General features: G+C 43.0%; 1 protein-coding gene across 1 annotated transcript in view; it reads left to right on the top strand.

The window, feature by feature from the left end:
* efna3a (ephrin-A3a) overlaps positions 1 to 16,880 on the top strand; it is a 54,375-nt gene extending 37,495 nt beyond the window's left edge. The window contains exons 2-5 of the mRNA XM_029514676.1: positions 8,912 to 9,213; positions 9,499 to 9,564; positions 11,234 to 11,311; positions 16,732 to 16,880. Coding sequence (XP_029370536.1) covers positions 8,912 to 9,213; positions 9,499 to 9,564; positions 11,234 to 11,311; positions 16,732 to 16,850 — 565 coding nt within the window. The 3' untranslated portion in view covers positions 16,851 to 16,880. The remainder of the gene's footprint in view (positions 1 to 8,911; positions 9,214 to 9,498; positions 9,565 to 11,233; positions 11,312 to 16,731) is intronic.
* The last annotated feature ends 1,342 nt before the right edge of the window (positions 16,881 to 18,222 follow it).

The following is an 18,222-nucleotide window of genomic DNA, read 5'->3' as shown; positions in this document are numbered from 1 at the left end:
CTGAAGCCCAGGGGCCAGTTATAACCAGAAAACATTCCCAAGAGGTCCCTGGGAAAAAAAAAAAAAAAGATGCCAGTGGGTTCTCATATTTATTTTATGCAAAAAGTATAGTTGGAGGACAGCCAAAGTTTAATATTCAACTGTGTCATCTATATTTCTTTTTGATATTGAAACTTCCTCTGTGGATGTCTAGAAAATAAAGAGCAGCTTGGGGCACATAGATTAATCAATGAAATTCGCGCACGTTCATATTTCCTGTGGACAAGCTTGCAGTGACCCATAATGCTTTGCAAGTGCTTTAATCAGAAGTTGGAGCAGTGGAAATGGAGTTATTATGTTGATCATAGTCAGTTTTGTTTCCTCACCAACACATTGCAAATAAACGTTCCCACGCTAATCCAGCAGACAATCAAGTGTCCTTTGCCTTAAACCACTGACTTCATGGCTTCTTAAAATAGATCGATATCTGACTGAGAGGCTGTTTCCAGCGCTGCATATTTATAAGAGTTCAAGAAAATAGATTATTTACTTCTCATATTGTGTGGTTTAATATGTTTTACATGTTTAAGGAGGCAAAAATTGAAGAAACAGTTTCGAGACTAATCTAATTACATGTGAATAACAAATATAGCAGCGAAAAAATTGGTTGATAAATGGACCAAATCATGTAATTGAATAGAATAATAATTATTAAAGGGCATTTATCAAGCTCACACATTTCTGAGGATTTTTCAGTTTTTCTTGTTGTTTTGCATTGGTTCCATTCGGCACTGTGGAAATGCCCCCCAGGTGTGATCGCAGTCTGTCCTGGTCTTTTATGAGTAGAGATCTACATTTTCTGACTTTACCTTAATCACTGGTGGTCTGAAATATGAGGCTGTCTTCCCTCAAACACTGGAAACAACCCCAAGGGACGACGAGCAACTCAGGTGGGACTCACAGTCCCCACCTCAGGAGGCTGATCCATTAGCCTACTGGGTCACAGTCCTATATAGACACATTTATGTTTTTCATGAAATTCTCTCCTCCTAGCTTCTGACTCATTCTTGCACCATCTCTTGCACCAGCTATAAATCCAGTGGTGTTGGCAGCCAGTCGATGTGACACTGCACATCACACAAGTTGGCTAACATTTAGCATTTCTGAACAGGTCCCATCCGCGCACCCCACACCCAACGTTACAAAAGGCATGTGTTGGCTGCAGTGGGCTCCCACACGCTGCTGCGTTACCTCCCACTGAGAGGGGAAAGCGAAGAGATTTTCTTTGTAGCAGATCCATAAAATATCTCTTTAAAGCTGGATGTCTGCATGTTGAAACTACAGCAGCCATGACCAAGCCTTTGTGGTTCACTTATGAAGTTGTTTCACCTCTCGTTTGCTGGCCTGTAGTGTAAATGCCATGAACAGGCAACATTAACACAAATCTTTTCACTAAAGTGAGTAATTTATTCAAAAGCAGCAGCATTTCAGCACTTCTCAAGAGCAGAGTGTATCTATTCAGGTTTCAGTATTTTGGATGTTCATCCAATAACGTCACCTGTTTTTGCTTGTTTGCTTTTAAATGTCTCAGGCCTCTAGCTCGCATGCACATGGAGGCAGTATGCTTTAAAGTCCGCTCAACAGAAGCTGTAGGAAACAGCAGAAAATGTGCTGTGTCCACACTGGAGTAAGGGTCAGGGAACAGAAAAGCTGATTTGTGATTGGTTTGTATTGATGAACTGCTGTTGCGGTGATTGTTTTGAATAAGTGATTATTGTCAATGTGTGTTTGTGTGAAACGTAATTACTTCAACAGAGGTGTAAGCTAAAGCAGGTGTTTCCGGAGTCAGCAGATGTATATGAATGTCATATAAATGGTAAAACTATTACTGCAAGGCATGAATAAGCAAAGAAATACATTTAGGATTCCAATTTTTCAAACTGGAATGACCCAGTGGATCAGAAATCTGTACCAAGGCCAAACAAGCCCATACGTCCCCCCAGCTTTTTTTTTTTTAAACAAAAATAAATAAATTAGAGCAAAAAGAAAGGAGTCTGATAATATAAATCAATAATATGTGGGAAAAAAATATAGTATGACTGGGTAATGTGAATTTAGTTCTTTATCTTAAACCCCAATCCACAAAATTATACACATAGATCTTAATGCCATAAGTATTTCTGCTTTTAGCATCAAGATACATCTGAATTCCTGCAATGCGAAGGAAATGGATCAAACTTTAATGATCTCTTCCTGAACCGTGTGCCATCTTTCCACCGAATTTGCTGCAAAATGGTCCAGTAAGCTTAACAAATGAACAAACCGTCGGACACAAGTGAACACATAAGCTCCTCGGCGGAGGTAACGATGGAAGTAAAGGCCGACGGCTGGGGAATAAGCGGTGGGACAGTTACAGAGAAATGGGTAAATATGAAAAGGTAATGTTCCTCGATTTTTCTGAGGCCAGAGTGGACAGAGGTTGTGGAGGGAGCCGGTGGATGACTCCCAGCGGTCTAATAGCAATGGAGCATAGTTGCAGTGTCTGCCGCTTCCCACCGTCTTGCTCAGCACTTGTTCCTCTCTCATTCCCCCATTTTGGATCGAAACACTGTAAATTGGGCAGTTAATTGCGGTGTTAACTCAATCAGTGACGATTCACAAGAGCTAATGTGTGTGTGCGTGTGTTCATTTGCCTGCATGTCTTATGGTTGTCTGGTGTGTGTGTGTGTGTGTGTGTATGTATGTGTGCACAACTAATGAGTTTTGGTGCTGAGGTACAGAGAAAAACAGCAGAGCCTAGCCCATCCCTGCCGTGGGATTTGATTGGAGGACTCTTGTCGGAGGTAAACAGACGACTGGCAAATGCCATTTAAGTTGTGCCATTTTGTGAATCGGTGGTGTATCCTCCTGATGAGTCTAATGTTGATTACCCCTGAGAGAGTGGTTTTAAGATCATCAGTGATGATGCCACATTGACCCCATCTCGATTCAGAGAAGCCTCCAGAAGAGTGAAATACAGTAACCCAGCCAATAGCCTACGAGATTTTACATAACCGCTTTCATAAAAATGTGGAATTAATAAATTTTTTTAATGGCCGACATCTTCGAGTGAAACGGTGACAAACAACTCGGGCACCACAAAACAACCTGTTAATGAGATATAGATTACTCACTGACAGTGCAGGGAAAGTGTTAGGCAGCGCAGCGATGTGCGCTTCAGCCAACGTCGATTCTTTGAATTGAATCATGTTGAGTCCGTGGTGCAATTTTTGAGTCAGCACAGCTCTGGCCGTAATTACTTTGTAGATATACCAGCACACAAAACAGGTGGGAAAAGAAATCTAAGGGTATCTTTGCACAAAAAAAAAATAAAATAAAATAAAAAAAACGAATCCTGAAGTAAAACTGCAGTGAAGCTCAAACTGTAATGTTTTCCTTTTCCTGTGAGTCCCTGGAATTTTAAGAAGAAGGCTCCAACAGCTGCTGAGGTATACATTTGTAGAGGATAATGCATTCATCAGCACTAACACCTATGAAGAGTTAAAAGTTTATTTCCAAACACTAATGTTATTTCTGTCTTTTCTACTGTGAGGTTGGCCTGTTTTCATTAGAGGCAGCAACCTCGTCTCCTCCAGCTGTTTTTAATGCATTCATGAAAACAGTTGGAGCCCGTGGCAGCGACATGGGGAGAACCCGCAGCAGAACAAACAGCACCAACTTTAGATTGTGTAGAATATCTCTGTGGATTCAGACCTTTCATATCCATTTTTGTCACAAAGAAAAAAATAAAAATAAAGCAAATACAGATGCAGTGGTTTTCTTTTCCTTGAAAGTCTGTCTGTTTTCACTTTGATGCAATCTGCTGTGATTATTATACAGAGCATAGATCTATAATATACAGAGAACATGAATTTGGTCTAGTTTTATGCTCTGTGAGCAAAACAAGAAATGATTTACATCACTCATGTGGAAAGTGTGGGAAATATTTCCTAGTGCTTGTCATTTTTCAAATGGCCTTTTATGATTTTTAGAAGTGTAGCTTTTGTGTGGTTGTATGAAATGCTCTGTTTCTGTCCACTGTATGTTTTTAAGTATCTTTAGCTGTAGTCCTACCTTACCGTGGTTATTTATTGATACCAGCAGTATCCTCCAAAGACTCTTTTTAGTGCAGGTGTGAAAGCTGCAGTGGTCTATCTTTGTCTCAGTCTTCATTGCTTGTTGTTTCTTTCTCTCTCTCTCCCCTCCTCCTCCTCCTCCTTCTCCTTTCTTTCCCTCCCTCACTCCTGCTATCTGCCTCCCTTGGCAGTCTTCACCAGCCTGTGCAGCCTTTACTAACTAGCTGTGCACTCCCACTCAGGAAAATGATGATGAGACAGCAAATTCACCACAGAGACAATGCATGCTGGAAAGAGAGGCAGCAAGTTGGAGAGAGAGAAGGGGCTGCAGGAAGAGTGAAACAACGAGAGAATGAGAGCCATCAGTCTTTTTTATGCACTTTTACCACATATATGTTCATCCTTGGGGGAGCACTATGTCTCTGTCGAGGCCCCCCGCCTTCCTTTCCATCCCTTTCTTTTTGTTGTCATCTTTCAGTGTGTTTCCCTCTCGCACCAATCCCCCTCCTCCCTTGACTGTAAATTATTATATCTCCTCTCACCCTCTCTCCTGTTTCTCCTCCTTCCATTCCTCTCTGCCCTGCAACCTTTCTGTCTTGTGCCACTAAGTGGACTGCTTATATAACTGCACACACCTAGAGGGACTCCCCACCAGTGGTGGACAGTAACAAAGTAAATTTACTTAAGCACAGTTTTTGAGGATCAGTACTTTCAGTGATTTATTTATTTTTTTGGAAACTGTGTACTTTTTGACTCCACTACATTTCGATGGAGTACTCTTTGCATTTGCGTTAGAAAATTCCAGAAACGCCGATCATGCGCATCTCTAGTGCTGATGGTGTTGCTGTAGCTGTCCTTTGCACGTGGGCCCCTCTGTTTGGGAGCGAGCTCGCAGGTAGCGATGGGCGAGTCGGCTGTTTTGGCTCAGCTCACTAAAGAGAGTCGACTCTTTTTTGTTGCTTAATTTATTTATCACAAAAGTAATGGAAAATTATGTGCACAAGGACCAAGCAATATAAATACGTTAAATATTTTTTTTATTATTTTATAGGGCTTTGTTTTAAATATTTTGCACACTGAACCAAACAATAATACCCAAAACCCAAATATCAGTGCAAATAAAATGTGTACAACAAAAGAAAAACGCAGCATCCTGGTAACAGTTTGAGCTCGTCTTTAGTGACGAGTGTCTCAGCTTTGAGGGGTTAATCCTGTTTCTTCTCTCTGTTATTATTATCTGGCCTATTTAGGAGAGGATTCTCTCTGAGGGGTCGGATGTTGCTACAATGCACAGTGTCTGTGCCATCACAGTGGAAGATGTGGGCAGACTGAGCCCTTCGTCTCCCGCTCAGTGGGTCTGCGCTTCTCACCTTTCAGTGTGTTGTCTGTTTGTAGGAGACAAACTTTCTTTCCTTGTCTCGTCTCCCTTCTGTTTGTGTGCTCACAGTGCTCTACTCCTTCTGCTCAGCATGGACACACAGATGCCACCGCACGTCTCAACCGATCACACGTGACTTTAACAGAAAAGAAAAGTTTAAAAAAGAAAAAATAAAACAACCATCAGCTCCCAATCAAGAGCTGCCTCCTGCCATTCACTTCAAACAGCCAGCTCTCGGACTCGGATCGTTCGGGAACGGAAGGGTAAAGGTGATCCGCTGCAGCTGTGCACCCCAGTTCATGGCTTCAGCAGGCAACGTCTAAGTTTAAGAGGCCTTTTCACCGAGCCAAGACGTTTATTAGAACTTATTTTAGCGTTTTCATTCTAACGGGGGTGGTTTCTTAACCCTAACCCTTGGTTCAAATCAGTTCATTCACTGCCTTATTGTAGAGTCAGATTCTTTGAATTTAGGAGTCTACCCACTTATGCGGGAGGCTGGGGTTCGATTCCACGAGGGGTGCCCCACCCACAGGGCTTCCACCAGTGGTACTCTTGTGCCGTCCTAAGCCAGGATAAATGGAAGGGGCCAAATAAGGGGATCAGCTCACCTGCAGGAGCCCTTCTAATGACTTCTACTTTGTCTGATCTTTGGAAGCACTGCTTCAGGAAAATGTATTTTGAGTACTTTGAGTACTTTGTTGTTTTTGCTCAAGTCATAGTTTAAATGAGCTACTCTCACTTTGATTGGAGTAACGCTGAGCGTTGACGCTGAGGATCTGGACTTTGACAGAACAGCCAGCCTGTTCTTCACCCCTTTTCCCCCTCCTTTCCTCCCATTCTCCTCTTCTGCGCCTCCTTACCTTGTCTTCCTCCTACAGAGTCTTTTTTTTTCTTCCTCCTCTTCCTCTGCTGCTGACGCTATGTTTGGGACAAATGCTGCTTCTGCTGTGTAGCTGCAGCTTGTGACACTAAGTGATAACCAAAACAATAAAAACGGAGTTCCCTGTTTGTGTAGTGGTGAAACAGCAGACAATTGTGATCATCAATCACTCAGCAATTATCCTGGAAATCCTAAATGTGAGGATTTGCTTCTTGTCAATTGAATACCGTTTTATCTTGGAAGGTGACTTGGATGTCACCATTAGCTGTGTGACATCATTATAATATTTTTTTTTTTACGGGCATTTAACGGGCAAAATGACCAATAGCATGATAAAAAAAAAATGTAAAAAAGACCTTTACATCTCTCTATCTCTTCTGCCAGTAAATCATAAATGATGATTAAATGCCCTGGTGATGAGTTGGCTGCATTTGCTCTCCTGTCACAGCAGCACTCAGAGGCTTCCATAAATACAGACACACACCCTCTCTTCCTGCTGCTCTTCATTTCGTCTCTGCTGCTTTCCTCTCACCTATTTCTCATTGACCGTGTCACTCTCTCACTCTCTCCATGCCCGTTGCATTCAGGATTTTCCTTGTGGCATGTGTTCATATTCAACACAAACCCCATTCTCCCACTTTCATCTTTCATCTCCTTAACCATTCTCTCTATTTCACGCCCATTGTACATCTTTAGCTTGCTCTACCTCTCCTCCCTCTCAACCCCCATCCAAAACTTCCTCTCCTTTCCTACCACCACCAACCCCCCTCGCTAAATATAGTCCCTTTGAAGCATAGCTGTGTTGTCTCTACCCACAACACTGCAAGACAAAAGTCTGTCATCTCACATCTGAGCAGCAGGGATAGAAAGCACAGATAGGATTGATGGCCCAAAAAGAACTCTGGTTAAGAGAACAGATACTCAGCTGATGTATGTATGCGAACGAAGGGGTGGAGATGAAAAAGAGGATGGGAGTGGAGGATAGAGCCAGAAAACAGGAACAGTCGTAACAACACTGTGAGAAAGATGGCGGGGCAGCACAAGAGAGAGAGAAAGAAAGGCGAGGTGTTATGACATTTCTGATCCTCATTTTGTAATTGAATAATAATCTCTCTCTCTGGAGGTCTGACCCAATAACACACGCATGTGTGAGCATACTTGTGCACGTGCGTGAGTGTGTGTGTGTGTGTGTGAGAGAGATGGCACAATGCACACACAATGAGTGGTGGTTGTGAGTGTGTGCTCTTTGCATGGATGTAACAGAGAATGTGTAAGAAAGCAGCGACAGCCAGGAGAAGGGGAGTAACGTGCAAAAGCGAGAAGAGCGGAGGTTCAGCTTCATGCAGCGCAACACCGCCACTTGCTGGTGCCAGTGAGTCACTGCAGCTCGTTTGCACAGGTTGCACATCACTGCAGCCAAGGACAATTCTCGTCTGATCAGCTCACCTGCAGGAGCCCTTCTAATGACTTCTACTTTGTCTAATTAAAGATTGTGTAATTTACATAATAAGTATACTCAGTATTATAAACAGTGAAGATCACAGCAGGGCTCCTGAATACAAACTCATACCGCATCATCACCTCAGATGTTCAGACAGGAGTCTGAAAAGGGTTACTGTGCCGTCATGTACATCACACACACACACACACACACACGCTCAACCTTAGAGTGGCCTTCCTTGCCTGCGAACAGCCTGCTCGTCCATCAGCGGCGGTTGCCAGTGGAGCATGAACCATCCTATGTACTGTGTGCAGGCTGCTTCCCCTGCGGCCAAGGTATACATCGTCACTGACAGGATCTCCTTCTGCCTCAGTGACCCGGCCTGTAGTGGGCTCATGGGGAAAGACAGGAGTGCAGATTATCGTGCTCAGCACCTGACACGAGGTATTTAGAGGGAGAACATGTATATTTACATGTAGAGGGATACACAGGTGGAATAGTTTTATCTCTTGAAGGAGAAAAAGGTGCGTTAGAGTCCATAACTGCCCAGCTTTGCTGTGCTGTTGTGTTTCCTTTTATACTAAAAAAATTGTTATACAAATAAACAATTTGAAGACATCACCTCAGGCTTTTTGACCTTGTGATGGGCGTTTCACACTTTGACATTATTGAACTGACCAGATAATAAATACACTAATTTTGAAGATAGCCGTTAAAGGAATATTTTGATGTGTTTTGGAAATATATGAACCAAGAATTAGATCAGGGAATTGATATCAGTCCAATGTCCAATGTTAACTAATTATGAAGCTGAAGGCTGCAAGATATTAGCTTTGCTCAACATAAAACCCAGAAATAAGGGCAAACAGGTAGTCTGGTTCTGTCCAAAACAATCCACCTTGGAGCACCCATGAGCAGTTTTATGGGTTACTGTGTGTTGTGCTATTTATTGGATGAGAGAAGTGATTTCCTGGAGTCTGGTTGCCTCACAAACTTTGTAAGAAGGCTCCAAATGCTGGAATATTCCTTTGAGGGTAAACAGTTTATTATTCACAGCCCAAGTTACTCATTCACATTCCTTTTCTGTCTTTCTCTTCCTGCCTGCGTTTGTACTCCAGGCTACGACGGGAAGGATACACGGTGCAGGTCAGCGTCAATGACTATCTGGACATCTACTGCCCGCATTACAACACCACCCAGCGAGGGACACTAGACCGCAATGTGGCCGAACAGTACATCCTCTACATGGTCAACTACCGCGGCTACCGCACCTGTGACCCCCTGATGGGCTTCAAACGCTGGGAGTGCAACCGGCCCCACGCACCTCACACACCCATCAAGTTCTCTGAGAAGTTCCAGCGCTACAGCGCCTTCTCCCTGGGCTACGAGTTCAACGTGGGCCAGGAGTACTACTATATCTGTAAGTCTGGCTAGCAAAGAGCAGTGTTAGCTTATTGTGGTGGACAGAAGAAGCCCATACACTGGATGCAACTGTGAGTTTATAATGTGGAGCTTCCCTTCCTAGCTGCTGTCTCTCACACCAGTCGGCTGTGTTGGTGTTTCTAATCGATCCTGGAGGTTCAGCTGGGGACACCGTGTGCTGCTTAGTTGCTTCGCTGCAGTTTTCGTGGCTGATTGTTGAGGGTGGGGTTGCCTGCAGAGGGCACAAGGTTGACATGATGTGTGTGTGTTTGCTCTCTTTCAGCCACACCCACCCACCACCACGGCCACAGTTGTCTGAGACTGAGGGTCTTCGTCTGCTGCTCCACTGGTGAGACCTAATAACCTCGTGCTACCTCTCTCTCTCTCTCTCTCTCTCTCTCTCTCTCTCTCCCCCACTCATTTGACACACCTCTCGTTCTGTTTCTCTTTATCTCTCCTTGCTATCTCTTTGTAACTCCTAACCACACAAACACACAGAGAAATAAAGACAGAGAGACAAGGAGAAAAACTGAGATCTGACAGTCTCGTCTCAGGGAGAGGCTTTTTTTTTTTTTTTTTAACTTTACCTCATGCCGGCTTGGCGAGGTTTTGATGGTGGCATTATTTTTCCCCCGCTTTCAAGCAATGTTTTGGGAATGATGGCTTAATGCTATTCTGTGTCTCTGGGCTATTACCGTAATGCTCTATTTCTCTCTGTGAATGGCGTGTTCATGTAAAAAAAAAAAAAAAAAAAAAACAAAAACAGATTTGCCTGCAAGATCCAAACCTGCTGTCCTCCCCCCCCCTCTCTCTCTCTCTGTCACTCTACATCCTTTTCTCCCTCTTGACCATCTCTTCTGTCTGTGACGCCTGCTGCTCTGTATAGTGTGTGTTATTTTTACCCCAGTAGCCTGCTCTCTCCCCTGCAGGCCTTTGATCAGGGAGCCCAGTGCTGAAAACCTCCCCCTCTCCTCTAACCTTGTCAGCACTAATACATCCCACACTTAGGCCAGTGTCAGCCCCTGTGTACACATCACCTTAACACCCACCCCCCAACCCCCCCCCCCTCCCCATCTCCGTGTCATGGCTAATCTATTGATGTGTCTACCACGCCTCTGTTCACTTTTGTGTGTGTTTGGCCGCCTCACTGCGTGTGTTCAAGCTGCAGGAGTTTCAGCATGTCTGTCTTTGTGCGTGCATGCGTGTGTGTGAGTGTGTGTGTTTGTGTGTGAGAGTGTGCGCCCGTGTGTGTGTCTGCACATGGCAGTATGTCAGCTGTAAATCTTTTTCAATGCGTGTTTGTCCATGTTCCTGAATGGCTGGGTGTGCATGGGGGCTTTGGCCAGTATACAACCTGCAACCTTTGCTCAGCAAGGTCATTTTCACAGCTTGCTATCAATTTCTGCAGCCTTCAGACCCCTTTTCATTCTCTCTGCATGCTTCCCCACCTTAAACCTCGCAAAACTTTCCGATAAGACAGACGTGGAAATATCCACAACATACTTAATATCTGTGAAGACCTGCAATTTAATTGTTGCCAGCTCTGTAATTTCAGCATTTTTTAAGTCACTCAACTGCACGTCAGAATCAGAGACACAGAAACACACACTGAGCCGTAAAAAAGCAGAAAATCCGTAAGGATGCATGCACATGCACATCAAGAAACCCACACATCATTCATTCATAGTTAATTTAGCAATGCAGATTCAATGTAATTCCGTGTCTAGACAAACAGCGACTGCATTAACAATTCCTGTCCTCTGGTTCCAAATGCTTAGCACAGGATTTCTTCATAGTTGCTCATTGGCAGGATCAAACTAACTCCTCCGGGTACAACTATATCTGTACATAATTTAATGGTGCCTAAAATGCACATTTTACTCAGTGTTGTCATTTTAATGGGGTGTTTTCTTTCATTGTCTGTGTCTTACTCTTTTCTCGGTCTGCTTTTTATTCCTCTATTCTTTGTTGTTTCTCCCCCCCTCTGTCTTTGCGTGTATATGTGGTGTGTTTCTCAGTCTCCCAGGCAGATGATGACTCCAGTCAGACTTCTCCCGACTACACAGTCAGGCCAAACATCAAAATACACAACCTTGGTGAGTGACTCGACATTTGTTTCTGTGTTGCTGAAAATGAACAGCAGCCAATCGCCAGATGCTGGTCAATATTTGGCTGTGGCTGCAAGGTTTGATTTGTGTACCAATCATTGCAGCAAGGAAACAACCATTTGTTAGTTTTTTTTTTTATTCTGTGACTGGCAGAAGAAAAGCCACAGGCCATAGGTGGTTGATGAGTACATTCTTTATTTTTGCTCTCGAGAGTTGTGCAAGGGGAAGACCATGACTACTACAAGTCGAGTGATTCAGCGATGCAGACACACTTATATAAAAAGGCCTACATACTTCATTGTACTTCATTCACAGGATGTACAGTATTCGCACAGTCAATTGTGTTCGTATCATCATCGAAGTTTTGATTTTCACAGAAAGATGCATTTGTGATTTTAAGAATTAAAAATCATTTTTGCCACCCATCAGTTTGGAGCTCTAGTTCATCATGTTACAGGATATATGTCAAACAGCATATATATATATGCAAATGAAGCCACTTGACAGAAATCCCAATGACGTCTAAGCGTTTCTGTTTATTACAACCTGACTCTTATTTTCGCAGCTACACCGACACAGTATCGCCCATGATAATGACCTTGTCATGCTGTCTCATCACCATATTTAGCATATCCTTTCCCTGTTACATTAATTCAGCACTGACAGGATGGCATGTGGACAGTTTAGGTGATAATTTTGCAGTTTACATCAGTTTGTCTGAGGTAAGTTGAAGCTGTCTAGCAGCTTGTATTACCCCATCAGGCTTGCGTTTAGCAATTTCACACATTCCCCGACCTCAGATAGTAATGAAGGAATTAGCTTTTTTTTTTAATGAATGATTAGCATTTGAAACAGTATCTAACCAGAAATGTCCATCGATTATTTTTAATACAATAATCAAAACGCTTGTCTTTTGTTTGTCACAGTAAATCAAATGCTCACGCTCACTCGCACACACATACACATATATAAAACCTTTCTTCCTGTTTCCTCTGCATGAAATCCACAGGGTCAGCAGAGGTCTTGCAAGGAATGAAAGGTCCATGTTTACTTTAGGAGAAAGCATGTCAGCGAGTGAGTCAATTGTACAGCTGAGTGGTTACATAAACCCTCTATTTTTCTTTCTCTTTCTCCATTCCCATCTCAAACAAAAGGCTCTTGCCCGGAATCATTTAGCATGCTTGTTTCTGGGAGTCGTAGGCAGTGTGTGACGAGGGCTAAGAGAGTGTGACCTGTCTGAGATGGAAACTGAGACCAGCAGAGAGAGAACAAGAGGAGCTCTCGAGCCATCAGCGACGAGTACCTTCAGAGAGAGAAGGAGAAGGCATGAAAATGAAAGGAATAGAGGAAAGGTACAGCGGCGGGGGGGTGGGAGGCAGGGGAAATGAAAGGTGAGAGACAAAGTGAGATAGAGAAAGTCAGACCGATAAAAGACAGGAAAGAGGCAGCGGAGAAGAAATGCAGAAAGAGGGACAGATAAGGCAGAGAGTAAGTGAAACAGGCAGAAGAAGAGATAAAACCAGAGAGGGGGCAGAGAAAGGGGGCTGTGCAGAGTAGGGGCAGAGGAAGAAAGAAAATTTCGGTGGTGGGCGAATTGCTCAGCAGTAACTCGGGCTCGAGCTTACGTCGAATTTAATAAAAAAAATAAAAAAAAAACCACACACATTGGCAGGGAATCATAAAAAATCATAGCCTCTGGCACTGTGATGCATTTTGCTGAATACATTTGGAAAATAACAAAATCAGGACACATAGATTTATGCACTCTCTCACACACACTTGAAACCAACCCATACCCCTGATGGCCCTGCTGACCGCTGGACACCCACTCTCTTGACTCACCCTCAGGACCAGACCAGCCCACAGACTGGCTTCGCCTCAATAAACCTTTCCCTCCCTCTCCACATATGTTTCACTTGCTGTCAGACTCATTACTTTATTCTTAGCGTTGCCTCTATGACACATTATCCTTATTTAACACGGTACGGTAAGGATAATTCACATTTTTCGAGTTTCACCCATCATTTTTACAGCTAACAATGCAACATTCATTTTACCTGGTTAACTGCTTAGCTATAGAAACTCTGCTGCAGGTATCAGTTAGAAAATGTAGGAAATATGAGCAGAACAATTCCCCAGGCGAGGCAACGCTGAGACAGGCCACCATAGGCTTGCGTACAACCTGTCAGATCATCTGATTCGTTTCCACACCTGAAGTGTTTCCAGACCTCTGCAGTTATTTGGTGTTTCCAAGAACCAAGTTGAAACGAACCAGATTTATCTTTTACCAGGTTGCCTTTTTTTAAAAAAAAACCTGGTCTAATACACCTCTGCTCTGCCTATAGCTGGTTTAAACCTTAAATAGGAATAACAGAGATTAGTTTTGATAGAAGATCGTTTAGCCAACTGTTTGCACAAATGTGCTATAAGAATTCAGCATCAGTCATGCTGCTTCCGACTTCAGTTAATCAAAACTTTATAGTTTCCTGCAGCAAAGCTTAATTTACTGTGCACTTTTCCATCTGTGACACACTTGCCCTTAAACACTTTTCCTCCTCTATGGAACGTCTGCAGCAACAGTGGAGAGCTGCAGCCTCAAACCTAAATCAGGTGGTGGAGCAGAAAATACAGCTGAAAATACATAATTTCACAATGCATCAATAGACATTAGCATCCCCGATCTGTTCATAGTGACTCTCGAAATCTGTCGTATCATACAGACCAAAACGCTTTGATTCAGAGAGCAGAAGAACTCAAAGCCTGTTTTAGTTGGACCACCTTTGGTGCTAATAGCTGCCTTGACTTCACAGCAGACAGACGGACAGTTTATGGAGAAGACTGAATTGTTTCGCTTGTGTCAGCCGCGTTCCCCTTGGGATGTTTTGCTTGTTGTGGAACTGTTATGCCTAGGCTAGAAAATGATATCTTAATTTTGACTGGCCAGCTGTTTCTCCAATTGGTGCGCATAGCAAATGCTCGGCATATAGGAGATCTATTTAAAGATACGCAGATGGTAGATGGTAGAATTGGACATCTGAAACCTCTCTATTAGCCTCGCCGTGTTAAAGCTAACATTGTCAGCGGTGAGCTTTAAGGCCTGAAAGATATCAATGCTTTGCTGAATTGCCAGAGGTTGATGTGCTGATAACCCCCTCTACACATACTGCACTTTCATTTCTGAGGTTGTAATGGAGACGCTCTCGGTTAATTCTGACCTCACCTGATTGTTCCTGACGTCTTTCACAGTGAGATTGTCTTATCTTTACTCTCTCTGCAGCTTTATGGCCATAAGGGTAAAAACATGCTGGTATGTTCAAGATGTCCATCTACAGTTAGAAGAGATTGTGAGTTAGTCTGTACTGTTACATCTCTACCTCTGACCTGCAGAGCTGTAGCCAGACGTGATGGGTCCATTGCTTCACTGTGAGTCTGCCCTCATTGTGCCACAGTTGGCATAAGGATTTATCCGACGAGACAACCTTTTTCTCTCATCAATAGTCTCGAGCCGATGCTTCTTATCTCACTGTAAATGCCTCAGGTGCTCTACTGTGGACGGGAGAGCTCCCACCCCTGCATGCTCTGTGTATACCCCATACAAACACGACTGCGCCGGATTGTGTGCTGGAAAATTGATTGCTGTATCCCACAATTGTACTGTGATGTTAAGTGTCATACTGAGGACCTTTGATAACTTGTTATGGCCCGAGGCACCCAACATTCCCCACCTTCATCTTGCAAGGACAGACTCCCTAAATAGCAAGAGTTTTGAAGAGGTGCATATTGTGAAGGTTTGTAAATGTCAAAGCCGTCCACAAGTCTGGAAGAATCTCCTTGCAAAACAACTGAGGACACCGAGTTGTTGCTACAAATGGGATGTGCTCATGTAAATGTAAACACTTAAGAATCATAATGAATTGCTGCAGAGTGTAGCCTTTTTGTCACGGACTATACATTTTCCCTCTTAAACATGTCTAAGACCTTTTAGAGAGTGTAAAGGCACCACAGCCTGAGGCAGACTTCAGGTTTCTATTCTGACTCCTGCCTTCACTCTTTGAGTTTGTCCTGGTGTGTCAGTGTTGTTTGTCATCAGTTGGGACAGACGCCTGTGTTCCTGTGTTTCTTAAGAGCAACGTTGACGTTGGCTGGAGTAACTCATGACCAGGACAAACCAGAATGTCTGGATGGTTCAGTTTGACACTGAGGAAAAACAAAATTCCGTACATTCACCAAACATCAGCTGTCATGTTTTTCTGGACTCTATCGGCAATCTCTTGTCACCTTTCTTGTTTTTACTTGCAGATAAAAATATTGACCAAACCAAAAACTCAGCTTTAACATCACAGTAAAACGGCAATGTGTAGACACCATGCTTCCTTAATTTGATGTATTTACTGGTGACGATATGCCTGTTATGCATTTGGACATTATATTGACACCACATTAAAGCAAAAGTAATGGTGTTTTTTATGAACAAACAAAAGTAGTCAGCAGAGAGTTTTTTTCACAGCTTGATAAATAGATATGTCCTTTCTTCAAAACAAATACTCTTTCTCTCCTCAGCCTCATTTTAAGATGTTAAATCAAGATAATTCCCTCAAGACACAATGAAACATCTGAAGTGTCACATCAGAAGGCTTTAAACTCGTCCATCATCCTTTGCATCTCTTTTTTCCATCTTTTGTGCTAATGTGACTGTCATCAGCAAGAAATTGCAGCTTTTTTCTGCACTAAGATTGTTTGATACAAAAAAGGAGGTTTTATTAATCTGAATGCAGGTTATCCCCAAAAAGGGGGAAAAAAATGGTAAAAATCAATAATAGATTTGTAAGCAACTGAGTGCTTTTGGGTTCCTTTTGCTTTATTTCCACACATAATAACCCCTCTAGATATAATGGGAAACATTATGTTGAGACAGAGCGTAATGACTCAGTGTAATCCACTTTTTAGCGAATATTACAAAATGAGTTCTCCCAGCTCTTTTCCCATCTTTCCTCTCCAGCTAATGTTCTGTTGTGTCTAATCAATGGTAAGGCCATGGTAATTTGGTTTGATTGAAATCCCTCCAGGATAAAAACATCATTAGTGTGAAAAGAGGACTATGTGGAGAGAGGGGGGGGGCAGATCAGAAACAGAAAGTGTTTTTAATTTTCCTTCCCATGGGGGGAAATGGCCATATGTAGCAAGTGTTGATGATAATTGGTGGTTTGTTGATAATTGCATCATGCCTCTTTTTCTGCGTACGTTAAAGCACACTTTGCATGCATCACTGGTTGCCTGTAGATTGATGAATTAATAATGCAGTAATGGTTCGTTTCCCTCTGTCTGGCACAGTCACTGTCTTTCTTTCACACTTGCACAAATCTCTTTCCTCATTTTCTTCTTCTTCTTTTCTTCCTCTTTCTCTCCAGATGAGTTTAACCCCGAAGTTCCCAAACTGGAGAAAAGCGTGAGCGGCAGCAGCCCATCACGTGACCGCCTTCTTCTCACCATAGCAATGCTGGTAGTGTCTGCCGTGGTTTTGTCCTAGCGACTGTTGCCGAGAGTGACACCTCATGCATAGCTGGACCGCCTTGTCCAAAGGGCTTTGTATCCACCTACTGCGAGTTTTTGATGTGGAAGTTTGGCAGAAACACGGAAGAGCCTCAAGTAGAGGTGCAACAGAATCACAATCGAAAGAACTCAGAAAAAAAAAAAAAGAAAACTTTGAATCTAACTTAATGGACTTCAAAAGAACAAAAAGGAGAGGCCTTTTCATATCTACACCAGTGTATTTTGACACAATTTCATCACATGTTGTTGCTCATAGTTACCATACAAATACCAAAGCATTTCATGCAGGTGTGTTTGCAACAACATGGCGACTACAACCATAACCAATAATTAGATACAGACCTTTGTGCTGCTGTCAACCGTCAACAGAGAAAGACTTGTACTGAGTGGGATGTAGACTACACACTCTTATTGTAGCATGGATATCAAATCACCTGAGGAATGCACTGCACTGTCTTAAGCTGATGAATGCAAGGTTTTCATGACTGTCAACTTTGACAAAGATGGCAAATGTAACAAAAGTTAATCTTCAGGCCTTGGTGCCCACACTCTGATGGATTAAATTCAGCTCTGATGTGGAAGAGAGCAGGTGGACTCTGGAAACTGTGCTGATATTACCTGGACTATACAGGATATTTCTAGAATCAGTCAGTGATGAGAACTGCTGTGACTGTCCTGGACACTGAGGAATGTTTTCACGCGGGAGTGAGTGAACAGTTGGAAATGAAAGAGCAAGGTGTTTCTTTAGGAAAGTGGAAGACTTTGTGAGGATATCCACAGGCCTTTCAACAATCGATTTTTCTCCAGACATCAGAAATACCCCTGGCTTTGTGATAGGTACAGATGCAAAGCCTGTCTTTCTTAGAAGATAGCGAGTGCCCTCTGAGAACTAGTCCTTTGTCTGCATTTCCTGCCTTCACACTGCAACAACCCAAGAAAAATACAGACCCTGGACTAGTGATTTGATGGCACTTAGACGTGGTAGATTTGGTAGATGTGTGTTTTGTTCCGATGCATTTACCTTCAGCACTTGCTGTAGACTTTCCGGATGTCAAACCTTTCTCCTCACAGCAATCAGCAGTCATTCAGAATCCCGCCAATTTACAGTTCTTAAAAACCTCTCGCGGTAGCAACTTCCCTTTTAATCCCTTACAAGCTATTCCTTTTTCCATCCATCCAATCAGCGCTGACGGTCGTCACAGTCACCGTCACCATGGAAACAACCCCATACAGTCGCCAGAGTGCGGCAGGTGCCTGAGGAGAAATTGTGCTTTGAGTCTCAAAGTAACGCTGCCGCCATTTTGTTAAAAACAAAACAAAACAAAACAAAAAAAAAAAGTAAAACACGT

The sequence above is a fragment of the Echeneis naucrates genome, chromosome 11 (genome assembly GCF_900963305.1).
Source record: "Echeneis naucrates chromosome 11, fEcheNa1.1, whole genome shotgun sequence".
Taxonomy (NCBI): Eukaryota; Metazoa; Chordata; class Actinopteri; order Carangiformes; family Echeneidae; genus Echeneis; species Echeneis naucrates.
The sequence above is the reverse complement of the archived record's forward strand: the minus strand, read 5'-3'. Positions and strand labels throughout refer to the sequence as shown.